At 41.8% G+C, this 18,571-nt stretch overlaps 1 protein-coding gene across 2 annotated transcripts in view; it reads right to left on the bottom strand.

The window, feature by feature from the left end:
- The window catches only part of PARD3B (par-3 family cell polarity regulator beta), a 647,317-nt gene that overhangs the window by 126,592 nt on the left and 502,154 nt on the right, over positions 1-18,571 (bottom strand). For both annotated transcript variants that reach the window (XM_034786262.1, XM_034786263.1), the window contains one exon: positions 6,800-6,907. In XM_034786262.1, the coding sequence (XP_034642153.1) occupies positions 6,800-6,907 (108 nt within the window). The remainder of the gene's footprint in view (positions 1-6,799; positions 6,908-18,571) is intronic.

Genomic DNA, 18,571 nt, shown 5'->3' with positions numbered 1-18,571 from the left:
ATAATAATAATAATAATACTCCAAGACTTAGCAGACTATCACACAAAAGCCACATGGGTTTGTTAGCTATCTGTGTGTGTAGGTTTTAAAATATACTGTACAGTTAAAATTCTTAAAATTTTGTTTTTGAACACCACAAGCATTCACTTTTCATTCCAAACAATAGCTGGCTGTTTTATCAGATTGCAGCTCATGTGGCTATTCCGGTTTTCATTTTCATTTCCAGTAACATACAAATCCTCTGTAATTAAATAAAATGAAATAAATGCTGATAGAACAGGAATAGATTTTCCCTCACTAGCATTCTCTCAAAATGTTTTCTCTCTGAATGTTTTTATTTCTGTAAGACGCATTTAGTTTCTACAGGAATCACGCAGCTGCAAAATTAAATTTCAGTTTGCCAAATATCAAAAACACATGTATTGATTTAAACTATGAGAACGGGCAACAAATGCAGCAGCCGATAAGACAAGGGAGAAGGTCTCACAGCTTTTAGAATGAAAATTTAGAATCTTCAATGTAGAAATTGAATCCAATTAACTTTCTCCAAATTTGAGATTTGCTCTTACCTACCTACCTCAGTTCAGGCCAGTTTTTGAAAATAAGGACCATTTCCTTTGCTTTCCTTCCTTTCTGCACAAAAACTTAAATGCTACTTTTTGAAATCTCCTCAATTAATTTCAATGAGAAACACAAAACTAAGGTTTAATTAACAAAATAAACTAGCTACCTCTCATAAGGAAGCAATGCAGGGCATTAGTCTGTACACAGTGTGTCTTTATATTCACTAAGTCATATGTTATTTATTAAAATCACCCCGGTGTCAATGAGGAGCTTCATTTAGGGAAATTTTATTCTAACGTCTGTAAGATGTTCGACTGCTGGAAAGGAGACTTTGGTCTCAGCAGGGATGCTCCAGTAAAATCATCCTAAACAAACAGGAAAAAATAGTTCTCTTTCAACTGATACTCACTTTATTTGCATTTGAAAAGAGAATAAATTACTACATGTAAAACTCAAGTACCTAATATATTTTTCTTGTTTGTTCTACAATAGTTTTCAAATGTTAAAAAATTAAAAGGCATCCCTACATGAGCTAGACAGAAAAGGAAGGGAAAAAGCCTGGGTTGAAAAAATTAAACAAATAAAATGACCACCTCTTCGGTACTTAATAATTTACTAAAATAACAGCTTGTTTTTAAAATGTAAAAAATGACAATTTGGTAGTAACTGACTCTGAACACACTAAAAATATAAATTTGACTCAGGTTGATCAACTTTTTTTTTTTTTTTTTAAATCAGCCTTATACATAATATTTGCTTTTATTCCTTTTATGGGCAGATTCTAGCCCTTTGGAGCTGATGTTTAATTATGGCCAAAGCCTCCGAAGCGCGAACAAAACGATGAGTTTATTTAAAATTGGGCCTCAGTCCAATGAACTGACTTGCATTAGAAAGGACAAACTATCAGCTCAGAGAATCAAGTAGCCGGATAAGGAAAACCTCCTAATACAATATTGCCATGAAGTTCTAACATTCTTCTGTGAGGGTTTAGTCAGATGTGCTACTATGAGCAATGAAAGACTGAAGGAGAGTGGAAAAAAGGAATAAACTGTGAAATTTAGAGGAGGTGCTGACTTCATATACAATTAGATATAGATAAGGCTATTACTGAGGAAGTAAGACTAACATCCTAAATTCCCATTAACCACTTCAAGCCCATAGTAGCATCAATCATAGAATGTAATACAGGTTGCAGAAAGAAAGGGTAGGTTTTTGGTTGAGGCGGTAGATGGTGAATCAGGAATTGTGGGCCCAGTTCCCAGCTCTGATAGAAACTTTCTTTTGTGATCCTGGACAAATCACTGAATTGGCATCCATAAAATTAGAATAATGATGCTATTTTCTTTCTCCCAACCATTGTCTTTTATATCTATCCTGTAAGCTCTTGGGGCAAGGTCTGAGGCTTAGTATGTATTTTTACAGCATCTAACACAACGAAGACCTGATCTTGGTTGGGACCTCTAGGAACTACTTCTAATATAAACAATAAATCATTAGAGCTGGTCGAGAGTTTTTCAATGGAACGTGCCAATTTATTGAAACAAACTTTTTGCAAAAATTTATCATCTTTGTTGGGAAGGTTTTTCAAGTCCAGGAAACAATTTCTAGCCAAAACCACAGAGAAACCCATCCCAAAATAGCCAATAGCCTGGTGGTTAGGGCTGGGCTATGGAAGATCCAGGTTTTAAGTCCCTGCTCAGCCTGAATTGGAGCAGGGACTTGAACCTGGTTCCCCTATATTGCTGGTAAATGCCCCAATGACTAGGCTACAGAGTCAGTCTCTCTCTGGCCCAGTGAACATTTAATTAGTTCTTTCTCATGTTTTCATTTCAAATTTCAAAACCTCAAATTTCTTTTGTGGAATGGAACTCTTGCTTTCCAGCCAGCACTATAAATAATAATGATGATGTTTTACCTTCACATTTTAGCGTAGGGTGTGTTGCTGGTACAAAACTGGTACAGAGAAGCAAGGAAAGGAAACACAGAAAAGAAAGGATTAAAAAAGAAAGACGTGAAATGGCAATAAGGTTTACATGGGTACAGCAACAACATTTCACCTTGTAAGAGTCATATATGCAGCCTGATGCCCACTGGACTTTATGAAATATGATCTTATTGGGTGGGGGGGATATTTGCACTTTGCAAAACTCCAAAGAAATCCTACTCTTCTAAGTTGTGAATGCACTTCCTACTGGAAAACACATCCCACAGAGATCTTGTGCCTTTGGAGGCATGCCAAACGTGCAGTGCATGCAAAACCAATCTCCCGACATCATGCAAGGTCCACACAGCTGCTAGGATGCTGAAATGTACTTGATCATTAATCCTATCCCACCCACCCCAAAAATCAACGACTTGGACCTCTGCCACTAACACCTGATATAGATAGCTCAGGGTCTGAAAAAAAATGTGTCAGATCGATGTACACACACGTGTGGTGAAGGAGTATTGGTTAGTGTGGTAGACCTTTGAAAAACCCAGGCAGTCAGCATTTAACTGACATACAACCTCAAGCAGCCAAACTAAGTTTGTTATTCTAGGGATGGAATTGAGACTTCACAATAAAAATTACTCATGTAACTATTCATGGAAAGGTAAAATTAGATAGGTAATTAATATCACTTATGAAAGTCAAAATTAGAAAAGTAATTAATACTTTGCTCAAGGTTAGTTAGGAGATAGACTACAGAACTGTAAACAAGACAATCACTCTACAGTCAAGTACTTGTTAGTTTTGTCATAAATACATTTCACTCCAAACAAGAGAGCAGTTGAAAATATGATGCCTACATTCTAGTAAATCTTTAGTGAAGCCTGGTTTGTTAAAGATGAGACAACGTATGCAGAATTGCAGTTAGTGAAGTCATACTAGCAGTGAGATCTATGGTGTAGGCTCTCCGCATGGTTTTCTTTGCCAATATGTGCATTAAAATCTTAGGCTTGAATTACATTATACATTATAGGATTACTGAATCTTGGGACACAGTTATAAAACTCATCTATACTGTCTTCATAAGCATCATTAGGTGAATAGTCAACAACAATATAAAGTACTCAATTTCATTTAAACTGGGTTACTTATCTTGAGCTGATCTTAATCAACCCCTCATATTATTCTTGCACAGGAACGTGTGGTGAGAAAACCAGCTACAGTATGCACTTTTCCTTTATCATTGCTAAAATCTTTGCCATCCTGTGAGCAGTAGTACAAGATAGGGTTCAAGAGTCAACTAGTAGATAGTCTTGAACTACCAAACATAGAGAACTATGTTCTTGTTTTAGTTAGAGAAGCGTCATGACCTGCTTGTATATACAATGTATGTTATACCACTTTGGGGATAATACGAGTATTTTTTTTTTATGTAAGCAGAATTATCTGACGGGGAGAGGGCGATATTTCTATTCATTTGCATTGTGGAAGAAGAATCAAATAAGTGAGTTAAAAATATCAGTTAAGTTCATCAACTTCTCAACACACCTGCTGTTCTCCATTTCAGTTCAAACACTTCCAGGGCAGAAAGTTAAATCATTATTAGAGAAGAGAAAACAGAATGATGAAGACATTAGGCTGCCTATTTCTAATACACCCATGCCGATTTACTGTCAGTCAGTGACTATGGATTTTTAAAAAGCAGTTAACACGAAAGAAATGTTAAGAACAATTATCTCATGTCCAGTTGGAACATTAGCCCTTTAGACAGAAGGGCTCATTCCTTTCAGTCTGCCAACATTTTAGTAAATGACACTGGCCCTTTAACAGATGGGATACATACTTCTTAGCTTGCCAGTATCCTAATAAAAGACACTGGCTTCTTTAAAATGAAGGACACATACCTCTCAAATTGCCAGCATCCAAACTGGGAATCAGCAGTTTAAAATAAAGGTGGCACTCAACTGCCTGGCAAAACCAGGGACATGCTACAGAAATTTTAAAGCAAATGGTATAAATCCTACCCTGAAATTATTTAATTTAGATAAACTACCTATTAAAACATTGGGTAAGTATATTCAATATCAGTACTGCAGTAACTGGATAGCTCACCATCTCCTGAAATGAGTGGAATAAATATTATTAGTGACCTTTGGGATATTTTCTCCCATCAAATCCCATTAGTCACCAGGTCACATGACTAAAATACATTGTGCAATAGTCTCCCAACTGGGTAACAGTGCATGAAGGGAGGCTAGATGTCTCAAATGGCTTGTCACCAGCAACACAAAGGTAGGGCTGTCCCCTTAGCTCTTGTGTGTATGACATCCCTGCAAAGAGAGAGAAGGCAGCTGCCCGGGTACATTGAGAAAGCAGTGATGCCCATTTTCTCCCCATCTCCCAACAAGCAGAATACTCTAATGAGGGTAGGAGGGCCCTGCAGTGTGCCTCCCTCCCCAGGTAACACACATTACCACAGCGTGGGACGTCTCATATGAAAAGCACGTGCCACTATTGCTTGAGCTAAGAGACTGCATCCCCTTGATGGCAACTGTAGCAGTCTCATTAACCTCTTACATGCACCTAGGGTGACCAGATGTCCCGATTTTATAGGGACAGTCCCAATTTTTGGGTCTTTTTTCTTATATAGGCTCCTATTGCTCTCAACCCCCTGTTCCGATTTTTCACATTTGCTGTCTGGTCACCCTACGTGCACCACCTACTGGAGGGGAACAAAGACTCACCTTGTGGGAATGTGGTTGCACCCAGAAGGCTAGTCTTTATTGGGGAGCAGGAGAGAAGCGTTTGCTCACCTTCGGGGCAGCACTGTAAGGATTAACTATTTTTCCAGGCTTTTTCAAGAGTGGGAACTCAGGAGGGTGGGAGTCAGGAGAAGTAAAAGCTATTAGTTCTATTGGAAAAGCAGCGAGGTTGTTGAGATTATGGATGGGACAGATACAGTCAAACCCCGCAATAAGGCGCCCCGCCATAACGCGAAATCGCATATAACGTGACCACAATTTGGCCCCCCTTTAAGACACACAGTAATACAGTACTGTATGTACTGTACCAGTGGTCCGCAACGCCATGATGGCTGCCGGGACATTGATGTGCCCCCGCCTAGTGCCAGGCAGGGGAAGAAGCTGCGGCCCTGCGCCTGCCGGGGACAGAGAACTCCAGGGCTGCAGGCGCCAGTGCTCTCTGTCCCGGACAGGTGCGGGGCCGCGGCTCCTCTCCAGCTTCAAGAGAAGCCGCGGCCCTGCGCCTGCCAGGGATAGAGAAGAATAGGGCTGCCGGTGCCGGTGCTCTCTGTCCCTGGCAGGTGCGGGGCCGCAGCTTCTCTCCCCTGCTGGGCACTAGGGGCACTAGGCAGCGCACATCAATGCACCACCTTGGGGACCACTGATGGGCTTGAAACCCTGCTATACCGCGACCCCGCATTTAGCGCGATGTAATTTTTTGGACCCCAAGCATCGCGGTATAGCGGGGTTTCACTGTATATTTTATGAGAGAGAGAAAAAAAACCAGAAGTAAAATAAAACCTCCTTGGTTTACAATGGTTCTTCAGTCTCAGGACCTGTCCTAACCTTTGGGCACTACTTTATTCCCATTGTCCTTAGGCATATTCAGCATTTGTGTACTTTATATTATTACAACATGAATCTAGAGATTAATTTCTTCTATAACCTTGAGTGAACACAACACAAAAAAGGAGGAAACAACATAAAGATGAATATACCAAAGCTGCACTTAAAGCAGAAAACCTATTGATTGGCACCTTAGTCAGTCAAAGTCAGAAGAGGCCTGGAGTGCTGGAAACCACTATGGGGGCTATCGGAAGAAAGGGAACCTGGAGGCCCATAAGAAGCTGCTCCTACTGCCTTATGGAGGAGAGGGGGAGCCCAGTGCACAGAGCTCCAGAAGTAGCAGGTCGTAGCATTGGGAGGGAAGGGAGGAGAAATGAGGCTAGGCCTCAGGAGAAGGTCCCCTTACTGGCATTGGGTAGTGTGGGCCCTGAAGAGGAGCTGCTGCACCAGGCTGGGCAGAGAATGCATTAAGCACTATCAGAGAAGTAGAGGAAGCAGAATAGATGTTATGCAGTAGCCCAGCATGGCAGCAGCCTCAGGAAGGGAAAGCCAGAAGTCTGGCCTAACAACGTTGCACTGCAGAGACCGACTGGCAGAGGGCTGGGATGGCATATCACTGGCCTAGGCCTGGAACAACTGCCCTGGCTTTCCCTCCTACATAGGAGGTCTTTGCCATCTGTTCTTCTAATCAACATAGATGTTTACATGATTTACTCACCTTTCACGCTCATCTTTCATCTTTTCTAGTTCTTCTCTCAGTGTGCTGTGTTTTGGATTTCCCTTCTGGTCAGCTTTCCCACCTTTCTCCTCTTTCTTCTTTCCAAATCTGATTAAGACATTAGGGAAGGGTCAGGAGAAGAGGAAAAATGCAATATTTACTGAGTAGACTACAAAGCTGGAGATTTACGCAACGATAACGTAGTGAGCGATTGCCTAGAGTAAGGGACCTATCGCAATAATAAAATTAATTACCAATAATTCTGACTATAGACCATTTACACAGTATTTGATCATGAATGTATTTGAACCTTGCGGGGTGGTCATTTCTCTAACGCACTCAAGACCTGAAACAAAAGCAGCTGCTATGCTAAGCTATTATTAGCATACATTTCAAAGTAGCTGAAGTTTCTTCTTACCAGAGAATAGGCTCTCTGAAAGCGATCTTCAGAGCAATCATATGTGCCAACATACAGAGTTGACCACATGTTCTACTCCTATTGGTAAAAATTGTCACTCGTTCGCATATGACTTTAATTTAAAGGTACAGGGTTGATTTTTGTTTAAAATCACAGGAAGGTGCAATCAGGATCAAAAATAAATCTTGCCCTATTGCAAGATGAGAGAGAGCGAGCAACTTCACAAAAGTCCCCTCTTAAATACTTTACTTTCTATCTAATAATATATTATTATTTAATATTGATATTATGAGAGTGCTCCAGAGATCCCAGTCACTCCTGGGGTTCCATTGTATTAGGCACTATATGAAGATATGCAAAACTATATTCCTTTCTTCACAGAGCTTGCAAGAGGATATTAAGTGGCAGAGCTATATTTCATTTCTCATTGAGTTAGATCTGAGGTTGGACACACACGGCATTATGGGCTAACCCTCCCATCCCCCCAAATTTGAATTCCTGAATTTCATATGTTACAAATGATCAGTCATTTTTATCATATTGCAACCTTCCAAGTGCCTTTACATGCAAATTAAGGCTAGCGATTTACAAAAAATATTTCTTCATGGAGCATGCAGTATTTTAACTTCATTACTACGCCTCACAACTTTTTGAATAGTTCTATGGAAGTCAGTAACATTTCCTCGGTGATCTTTCCTTTATCCTTTTTTATTTTTCATTTTAGTCCAAACTGTCTTCAGTACGATAGCTGAACTACACTACATAGACTTACGCTGTACAACGCAGACCTCCTTTGACCAAAGCGGAATTACTGTGACTGTTCAGTCAGACTGTGGAGCTAGAGGTGTGAGGCCCAGCTCAAGCAGACATGCTCACATAAAAATAGTAGTGTAACCATGGTGTCATAGGCAGTGGCGGTACACGTGGGGTCCCAGCGGCTGTTCCCTGCCCAGGGCTCCGCTCCTGGCCCCATGCCCACTCCCAGCTCTGGCCACAGCTTCCGCCCCCTTACCTCTCTACAGGTCACCCCTCACAGAGACACAGCCCTGCTCCCAGCCTCAGCTTGGGGGAGGAGGGGCATGGACAGAGGTCAGGGGGCTGGCTGTCAGCACCCCCACTACTAAAAATGTTCCAGCGCCACTGCATGTTTGTGGGTGAGTGAGAGAAAGAGACATGGTGAGGGTGGAGGAGGAGGGGGAAGCAGCAGAGGTGCCAGGCAAGAGGACTTGACCCTCCCTTGTAAAGGTACAGAAGAGCTCCAGGGTGGCTCTTTGCAATGGAATGAGGAAGGAGACTGGGTATATTGGAGGTATGGTGGATGTGTCTGTACATACCTCATCTTACTCTTCCCCACATCTCTGCAGTAGCAGCCAGACCCCAAGTCCTATTTAAAGCAGTAACGGCCTGCTGCTCCAGAAAATACATGCCACTTTTTTAGGGATCCCTGTTCCAAACACACACCTCACCCACAAGCCACTCTTAGTTCTCCTTCTATAGTCCCATCTCACTACGGTGCTATCAGAATCATTACATTTCATAACTGTGCTCTTTCCGAGCGGAAAGTCTACACTCTGGCTCCATTATCAGCTTCTGGGTTCCTGTGGTCTCCAGAGACTCTGGAGCCGCATACATGTGAAGGGAAGTTTTCCACAATCTGAGGGGGGAACGTTGCAGCTAGGAAGAGATGGGTAAGGGCAGGCATGTGGGTGTGTATACCTATATGTGAGAGAGAGATTGAGAACATGTGTGTGTGAGAGAATACTGAGCAAGAGAGATGGACACAGAGACTGGTGAGAAAACACAGGCATAAAAGAAAAGCTACATGGGACCTTACAGATGTTATTTCATATAGGAATGGAGGGAAAAAACAAACCAAACCAAACCCACCTACATACCTTAGTCCAACACCTGCAGGATGGATGGGAAAAGAATCTGTTTTCCAGCACCTGCATATTCTCTCATGGCAGTATCCTCAAGAGAGAATGTATTAGCTCTTGAGTCCTGGCCCTGACCTGACTCTGGCAATTTGTTTATATTCTTCCTGCCTACAGTTCCCCCACAGTATCAGTTAGGGCTTTGTGGAGTCTAGTATTTGTTTTGAGTATTTATAGACGTTGAAAACATTATTCTTGGGCATTTTGTGTTGCTGTAGGGAGGTAAAGTTAGATAAGTAGCATACCAAAAAAAAAAAAAAAAAAAAAAAAGATTGAACCCCTCTGACTTTCAAGTCTGGGTATTATTTGTTGCTTACAAAAGGAAATATTTTTTTAATAAAATGATAATTTTGTTTGTAATAACTGCCAGTTTGACATCTCTTTGCACAAACACTGCTGTCTGCTAGTATAGCGGCTGTTGCCACAAATTGGTAAGGTCAAATATAATTATAAACTAGCAATGGTGGGTTGGTCTTGATGAAAACAAGTTTTTCTGCTATTTTTGACTTCACCCTAGAGCTGTGTGGACTTACAATATTTACCTTCCATACTAAATATGCAATATGTTGTCTAAGGCTGGGGAAATGTTCTGATTTTGGCCTCTTCCGTTCATTACTAAACTCTTAAAAATCTATTCCTTATTATTATTACTGTTAATTATTATGATGATGTTTTGCAGAACAGCAAAAATCCAGCATGGACATTAAGGGAGAGAGAGAGAGAGAGGGTTATATATAAATTGCAAAAATACAACACCAATTTAAAAAACCATATGTACTGCATAAAACCACAAAATATCCAGCATCTTCTCTGACTGCATGTATACATCATTCCCTGAAAGTTATGGTATTTGCAAAGGTCTGTGTTCTCTGATGTGTTCTAAATTACCACAGACATATGCTGATGAAATTAACTTCTACTTATTGTAATTTTGCATAATTTTGTTATTTCTCTAACGTTTGGCGGACAAAATTCTTTTCTTGCTAACCTCACATTGGGCCTGATTCTAAACTCCCACTGAGTTTAATGTATGGGAACAAGGCTGTTGTACCAACTGTGTTATGGGTATTAATCAAGTTAAGATGAAAATTTTGTGAAAAGTGAATGGCTTTTGGCCTCGAGGCTTACAAAATCTACAGACAACAAATAACTGGATTACAGTAAAACCTGCTTTTTATATTAAAATGATTGATATAAGACCGAAACCATTAGTGAATAAATTTATTGCACACCAATCTTTAAAAGCTCTTTCCACTACACTGTATGTAGCAAAATTCTCTTAAGGTACTATCTGACAGAATTGTTACTTCTTCAAAAACTTATATAGCAAAGGGAGGAATATAATTAGAAGACCTGAAAAATGAATAGATTGTATACATCTGCTTAGATTGTTTTGTGTGGAATGAAAGCACTTAAAATAATAATAGAGGGGAAAAAAACATGTAGCAAAGTTATGCATTTATGTGTCCTACGCAATGTAGTGATTACCTGGTGTAATGCCTGTGAAGGAAGTTGTAGACGTAGAATCATTAGTATGCTTTTCACTATACAAGGGCAATATTCCAAATGCTCTGAGCACGCTACGCCTGCATGCAGAAGTAGCGAGGGATTTTCTTTACGTGATCTGCCCTCAGAAAGATGAAAATGAGTGAGTCATCCTCATGTGAAAGCCCATGTACTATTCTTGCAAACGTGTTGTACTACTCAGATGGATTTCCCTTTGCTAGCATTAGCTTTACCCATTGAAAGAAATCACCAACGTCCTGAGAATAATTAAGGTATTTTCCATTAGAAACACTGAGTGAATCAACTCTTTGAATACCAAATGTGTGATTTCTTACTGGAATATTTATGACTATATTATTGGTTCTGGTATATAAAGAGGGAATGTTTATATTTCTACAGTGAATGTTAAAAGATTGTGAAAAAACGCTACTGGACTGTTCATTCTGTCAGTGTCTTCATCCCTTTTTAAATTTCAAGATTTCAAGGACAAAAGCAAACCTCCTGTTCTATGGTCCTTCCCTGTTGTTCCTGGGGAAAATGTCTTAAATGCAAGACCTAAAACTGTGGTCATGGCAACATTTCATTTCTATGTTGAACAGTGAGTTTCCAGATCTCAAATGTGTTGATATTTGCTTCAAGGATTAAAAAGCAGGGAGGTCTATAAAGTCCCCATACTTCTAAGCAGGAGAAACATCTGCTGGGTACAGTCCCAAGCAGCTTGCTAGCTAAATTCAGCAATTGGGAATTCTTTAGTTAATTAGGTTCCCCCTATCGGTAGGTGTCACTGCAGCTAATAAAGAATGGAATTACAAACATCTGTGGTGAAAGAAAAATAATTCTACTGGTCCAAGACATGAAAAAACTAAACACACACATATCCCAACAATGCCATGGCATCTCCAGAAATTTGGAAGTTTGGAAAAAAACCCTAGAGTGATTTGTAAAGTGTATATAACAGAAACACCCATTTCACAGCAAATGAACAAAAAACCCATGCTGAGATTATTAAAGCAGCTCCACTATGAAAGACTAGAAATATAAAAATAACCCTCAAAATTAAATCTGAATGCAAGTAAGATGGGTGAGCAAGAAAGATAAAGATACTAATAAGGTATGATTTTCAGGTCCACACAGGGACTATAAAAAGCTTATTAACTGCTGCTACTGCCGTGTGTTTTAAGTTATTTTATCACTCAGCTTTACAGCAGAAGAAATACTCTCTAGAAGCAATGCTGTGCTTTGATTAATTAGTTTCATACATACACTTTTACAGGGTATTAGACATTGCTGTAAAGATCTTTAGTGAGTCAGATTAACGGCTTGTGATTACTGCTCCAGACTCATTTTATGCTTATATTTATTTTAACAGCAATGTTAATTAAATATTTGTTTTATATTTTTAGTGTTTTTCTAACTACCTAAAAGGGTTGTTATTAAATGTTTACTTATTGGACAGAAGCTAAGCAAGCCGTATAATATTATTGGAAGAAAAGATTTTACTGACGTTACCGTACTACAGAGACTATACAGCAGGTCTCAGTAGAAGTAGCTCACGATTGGAGAACAAGTGCACTCAACACAAATATAAAGCACAAGTCAGTTAGAGTTTAAAATAAAGCACTATAGAGAATAATTGCCTCTGCTCGGCAAAGGCAGGTACCCGCCTTCCTTTTCTTTCATGCCTGGCACAACCCTTTCCACAAACTATGAGGGAGCAATAGGATCTGTAAGCAGATTTGGTTTCTTTTGCCAGCAGGGTGTGGGTTACATAGACATCTTGGGATTCTCAAATCCACTCAACCTGCTATGGATCACTTCAAAAGCTGCACTGAGCACAGAATTATTTGCAGATGGAAGTAGTTCTAAGCAGTAAACACAATCGAACTCTGCATTCATAGGGCTGCTGAGACAATCTGAGGAAAGAGAAAACTGATCTGGCCACAGGCTAATGAATTTAGTTATGTGCGGTCCAGGTCAATTTATTAGATTTTCTGTAACTATAAATCTGATGTGAATTTTTTAAATTAAGCTCTAAATTCAGCTACATTTTGGTAAATCAAAGTATGCTCATGCTAACCATCTTCAAACCCATTTTGGAGAGAGTTCAATTGCAGCAATAAAACAATGGGGTTTAGCTGATTCCAGGCAACAGGAAAAGGAAAGGTTAAGCAGAAAAAGTTGATATTCAGGAGATTTCTCTCTTTATTAAGGATGAAGCAGTCTCATTAAAGAAGCCTACATTATTAACACTAATATTGGTTGCTACTGGTTTTTTATGCCATTTTGAGAGAAACAAGGACATATTTTTTATTATATTCAACTGTTGGGAACAAGACTAAAATGACCGAGCTTTCAGATTCAGTCTAATGGGAGTAAAACGTATCTTTTTAACAACTCTGATTAAAAACAAAAAAACAAAAAAAACCCCACCCTCTACTTCTTTGATGCTCAAATTAGCATCTTTCCTCCAGCATGCTGAATTAATTAGTAGAGTGACAAAGGAATTAGTCCTGATAGGATCAAAGCTGAAACCATATTTACTGGAATTTAAAATTAAGAACACAGAGCATTAACCCTCCATATTCCATGTAACTTTCTACATCCCATACTATCCGCCTTCTGAATTCCCTGACAAAATAAACCAATAGTGCAATATTTTTCTACTCAAGTTTTTCTAGAAAGAAAAAGACTCTTGACTCAAAAGTTGCCACAGCAGAGAACTTTTCCATTGGAACATGCAAATCTTGAAGTGTTTATTTTTACATACAGCTGATTACGTAAATTCAGAGACATCAATAGAATGAAGCAAACAGAGTCCAATAGCATTTATATAAATGCTTGGCTCCCAAAACTGTTACTACCTTTAAGGGTCAGTCAAGAAACTCCTAGTATCACATCTTCTGAAGAGTCTCTTTGCTGTAGTACTTGACAAATAAATATCTATATTAAATGCAGAGGACCAAATTCAGAAGCTAAATGTCAAATGCAAGACCTACATTACACAGTGAAGCTTAATACTGTAGCGTCCATGTGAAAAGCAATAAAAAATGGTCATCTAGGATTAAATGTCTCCTGATTTTGGTGTTTTGGACAGAATACAAGCTCCAATATCAGATAAACAAATACACCCCATCTAGTCTTCTGCGAGTCAGCTCTTTTCCATAGATGTTGCAGACTAAAGGTGGTCTAGACAGGTCCCCTACAATTTTCTCTCTAGAATCTTAATTATCCTTACGTCTATATGCCTCAAATCCCTCCTTTTAAATGTTGAATTTGTCCTCAACTTCAATAGCAGTGAGCACTGCACCACGTTGTGTGAATTGGCTGGTAGGAAATGCTTATCTAGTAGGGCAGTTCTATCCCCCATCACCAAAAGCCGAGCAACACCTCTGCAATACAGTAGTTCCACCAGAGCCAGAAAGGAAGAGACATCTGAAAGCACTCCACTCTCCTACTCAGGACTTCTGTGTTAGAAGAGGCCATCTGCAAAAGCACTGTGCCAATCTATTGAATCAGTTGCATGGAATAACTCTCATTAGCTTCTCGAGCTATGTAAATACTAGGGATAAAGGGTGGTTATTAAGGATAACAACAGTTTAAGATATTTATTTTTGGAGCAAGTGATAAAGTATTCACATTGTACGGAATGGGAGGGGGGAGTGGGAATTGTGCCTTTACTAAGTGGTGTTTTCCTGTGATATTAACTAGGAAATCTGTGACATCGAATGGTGCCCTTGCTTCTATTTCCATGTTCACACAAGCTAGTGCTCAGATCTCCTAATTAACATTTTCTTTCTTTCTTGCAAGGGGCACCCATTCCAAGCAGTGTATATGCCCACATCAAGCATATCAACCCTACAGTACTGTGGCATAGCTATGATTTACAACTTGACCAGAGGAATCAGAAATTGATTTATAGTCTGTCCAATCCACCAAGTTCTATTTGCTTGTCCACTAGACTGTGTAACTACCATACTCCCATATATTCTTATATTTTCTTCCTTTCCCATACCAGTGGCTGATTTTTCCCCCTTTGTTCAATACCACAGGCAAGTAATTACATCTAAAGTGAAAGCAAATACTGTTCTAGATATTAGCCTATATGGAGTTTGCAAATGTAATCCCTGTGGTAGCCCAGAAATTTTCAAAGGCAGCTACATCCCATAGTCAAAAATGACTGACTTTCCACTGATTTTCAATAAATCTTTGGCTCTTAAATGCCTAAAAGTCATTTTTGAAAAGGGATTTAGGCTCCTCAGTCACTTATGTTACTTTGAAAATGTTCCTTATTGTTTTGGTATTAAATTTAAGTGTCAACTCCTAAAATGCATCATATAATGAATCTGAAATCTGTGGTCAGAAAAACGTACCAGCTGTGTTACCTAATACATTTTAACAAGACTGTGGGCATGTGCGTGGGGGTAGACAGAGTCAGAATAGATACCGCTGACAACTAGGTTGCATATCAGGCATCACTAAAGCCCCCTACTTATTCCCATCACAAAGCCCATAGCAAGAGCTTCCTGAAAGATTTCAGTGCCAGGCCACTACAAAGCTAGGCAGATTTCACAGAAAGCCCTCCCTAATATTTTGGCACTCTAGGAGCTGCTTACCTTGCTGATGCCTAATATTGGGTCAGTGGCTGAGTGACAAAGTGAGTTAATACGCTGTTGTGTTTATTTCCCCCCCACCCCTTTTTGGGCACCTAGGGTAAATCTGGATTAAGTCACAAACAGGAATGAGGTTGGAGGTCTTAAGTCTAGATCTCACTGAACAATTACTTAGGCCTGGTCTACACTAGAAGGTTATGTCGAATTTAGCAGCGTTAATTCGAATTAACCCTGCACCCGTGCACACAACGAAGCTATTTATTTCAACATAGAGGTCTCTTTAAATCGATTTCTGTACTCCTCCCCAACGAGGGGAGTAGCGCTAAATTCGACATGGCCATGTCGAATTAGGGTTAGTGTGGACGGAATTCGACGTTAATAGCTCCGGGAGCTATCCCACAGTGCACCACTCTGTTGACGCTCTGGACAGCACTCCGAGCTCAGATGCTCTGACCAGCCACACAGGAAAAGCCCTGGGAAAATTTGAATTCCTTTTCCTGTCTGGCCAGTTTGAATCTCATTTCCTGTTTGGACATCGTGGCGAGCTCAGCAGCACTGGGAACGATGCAGAGCTCTCCAGCAGAGGTGACCATGCAATCGCAGAATAGAAAGAGGGCCCCAGCATGGACTGATCGGGAAGTCTTGGATCTGATCGCTGTGTGGGGCGATGAGTCCGAGCTTTCGGAGCTGCGATCGAAAAGACGGAATGCGAAGATCTACGAGAAGATCTCAAAAGCCATGACGGAGAGAGGATACAGCTGGGATGCAACGCAATGCCGCGTGAAAATCAAGGAGCTGAGACAAGCGTACCAGAAGACCAAAGAGTCAAACGGACGCTCCGGATCCCAGCCCCAGACATGCCATTTCTACGAGGCACTGCATTCCATTCTAGGTGCGGCCGCCACCACTACCCCACCACTGTCCGTGGACTCTGATGACGGGGTATTATCGACGGCCACTTCCTCGGAGCTGTTCGCGGATGGGGAAGATGAGGAAGGGGATGAGGAGGACGAGGCAGTCGACAGCGCTTTCAACGCTGATTTCTCTGACAGCCAGGATCTCTTCATCACCCTCACGGAGATCCCCTACCAACCCTCTCAAGGCGGTAACCCGGACCGTGAATCAGGGGAAACATCAGTAGGTAAGTGTTTTAAACATTTATTTTGAATAGAATAGGCATGGTATGTTAGCAATGGGTTTTTAATGATTAGTTTACCCTAGGCGCTTAACTTTTTAGTCCTTGCTAGTGCAGCTACTGGAAAAGTCTGTTAACATGTCCGGGGATAGAGTAGAAATCCTCCAGGGACATCTCCATGAAGCTCTCCTGGAGGTAACGTGAAAGCCTTTGCATCAGGTTCCTGGGGAGAGCGGCCTTATTGACTCCTCCATGGTAGGAAACTTTTCTGCGCCAGGCTAGCAGCAGGTACTCCGGTATCATTGCCTGGCAAAGCATGGCAGCATATGGCCCTGGTGTTTGCTGGCATTCACGCAGCCTGCGGTCTTTCTCTGCCTCCGTAATTCTCATCAGTGATATCACTCATGGTGACTTGCTTTGAATTAGGGGAATTTTAGTATGGGGACTGATTGCCTGTTCCTTTAAATAACTGTAACCGGCGGTTTACAGCCACGCGGTGGGGGCGGGGAGGCGAACCGTTCTTGCTGAGTGGTTCGCCGGTAGCATGCAGGAATCTTTCCCGAGCCCAGCCACGTGGTGGGGACGGGGAGGCGAACCATTCCTGCTAAGCGGTTCGCCGGCAGCATGCAGGGATCTTTCCCAGGGACAGCCGCGACGGGGGTAGGACCGGGGCAGAGTTCATGCCGGCCGGATCGCCGGCAGCAGGAACTGGCCAATGCTAGGAGCATTGCTTGGAACGTGAAAGGAGGGCACTGCTGTAAATTAAGCTTTAAGCAGCCAAAAGTTTACGGCTTACCATGGCCGCCTGCTAGCAGAATTCCGGTGTCCGGCCCCGCTTGTGTGATCTGTACAGCAAGACCCCAGGCACTCAAGGCGAAGACAGAAAATTCAACCTTGTACTGAGTGCACATGTGATAGGTACTGTGCATGGTCTTGTTCACAGAGAAAGACTATATTCATTGTTTGCAAAAATGTATCTTTTTGAGGAATTCACTCCCTTTTTCCCATCCCACAGCTGAAAGCGTCTCCCGAGCTACCCCGGCATCCCCCTCCCAGAGGCTGGCGCAGATCAGGTGGCGAAAGAAGAGGACATGGGACGAGATGTTCTCAGCACTTATGGTCCGTTCCCGAGCCGAGGCGGCACCGCAGACCCAGTGGGGGGAGAACATGTCGCAATACCAGCGATCACACAGCGAAAGAGAGGACAGGTGGTGGCAGGAAGACCAGCAGGCGACTCAAACGCTGCTTGGACTAATAAGGGAGCAAACGGACACACTCCGGAGCCTTGTAGATGTTCTGCAGGATCGGAGGCAGGAGGACAGAGCCCCCCTGCATTCTATCTCTAACTGCCCTCCCCCGCCACAAAGTCCCATCCCCCCCTCACCCAAAGTCCCAAGAAGGAGGGGCGGCAGAGGCCATGAAAACAGTCACTCCACGCCTGCAGACTGCTCAAACTGTAGAAGGCTCTCATTCCCAAAGATCTGATACGTCCTTTCCTTCCCTCCAAATGCACCTCACCCAAGCCCCCGTCCCAGTTTCATCCCCTAACTGTGTAGTTCTTAATAAAAAATACGTTTCTGTTAATTACTGTTTCCCTCATGTTCTTTTAGAGGACAGTGTGTTTGAAGGGGGGGAAGGAGGTTGGTAATTGGAGAGCACAGTCACCTTTACTAGGGTACAGACATGGGGGCAGGTTCAGCAGCAGGTCACACACACACTGCAGTCACTAGGCACACTGGTCAGTCTGGGAGGTGGTTTTCATGTTCTGTGTGGGGGGGCTATGTGAGTTTGTGGCAGGGGAGGGCGATTACAGATCTTATGCAGCAGTCTTTAGCCTGGATGACAGAGCCACGCAGCAGGGGATCTGTAACCGCCCTCCCCCGCCACAAAGTCACATAGCCCCCACACACAGAGTCCCGAAAAGGAGGGGTGGCAGGCCAGTCCACCACTGTAGACTGCTCTGGGAGCAGGAGCCTGTCATTCCTCGAGTTCAGAAGTGTCCTTTCCATCACTACACCCGCTCCCCACCACAGTCTGCATCCCAGTTTCAACACTTTACCGCGAAATCCTTAATAAAGAAAACGGTGTTAATGAACAAAGTTTCATTTATTTTATTTTTAAAGGTGTGTTGGATGGGGGGGGGGGTGATTGGTAACTGGAGAGGATAGT

Source organism: Trachemys scripta, chromosome 11 (assembly GCF_013100865.1).
Source record: "Trachemys scripta elegans isolate TJP31775 chromosome 11, CAS_Tse_1.0, whole genome shotgun sequence".
NCBI classification, from domain to species: Eukaryota; Metazoa; Chordata; order Testudines; family Emydidae; genus Trachemys; species Trachemys scripta.
Note: the sequence above shows the minus strand (reverse complement) of the source record. Positions and strands in the feature narration are given on the sequence as shown.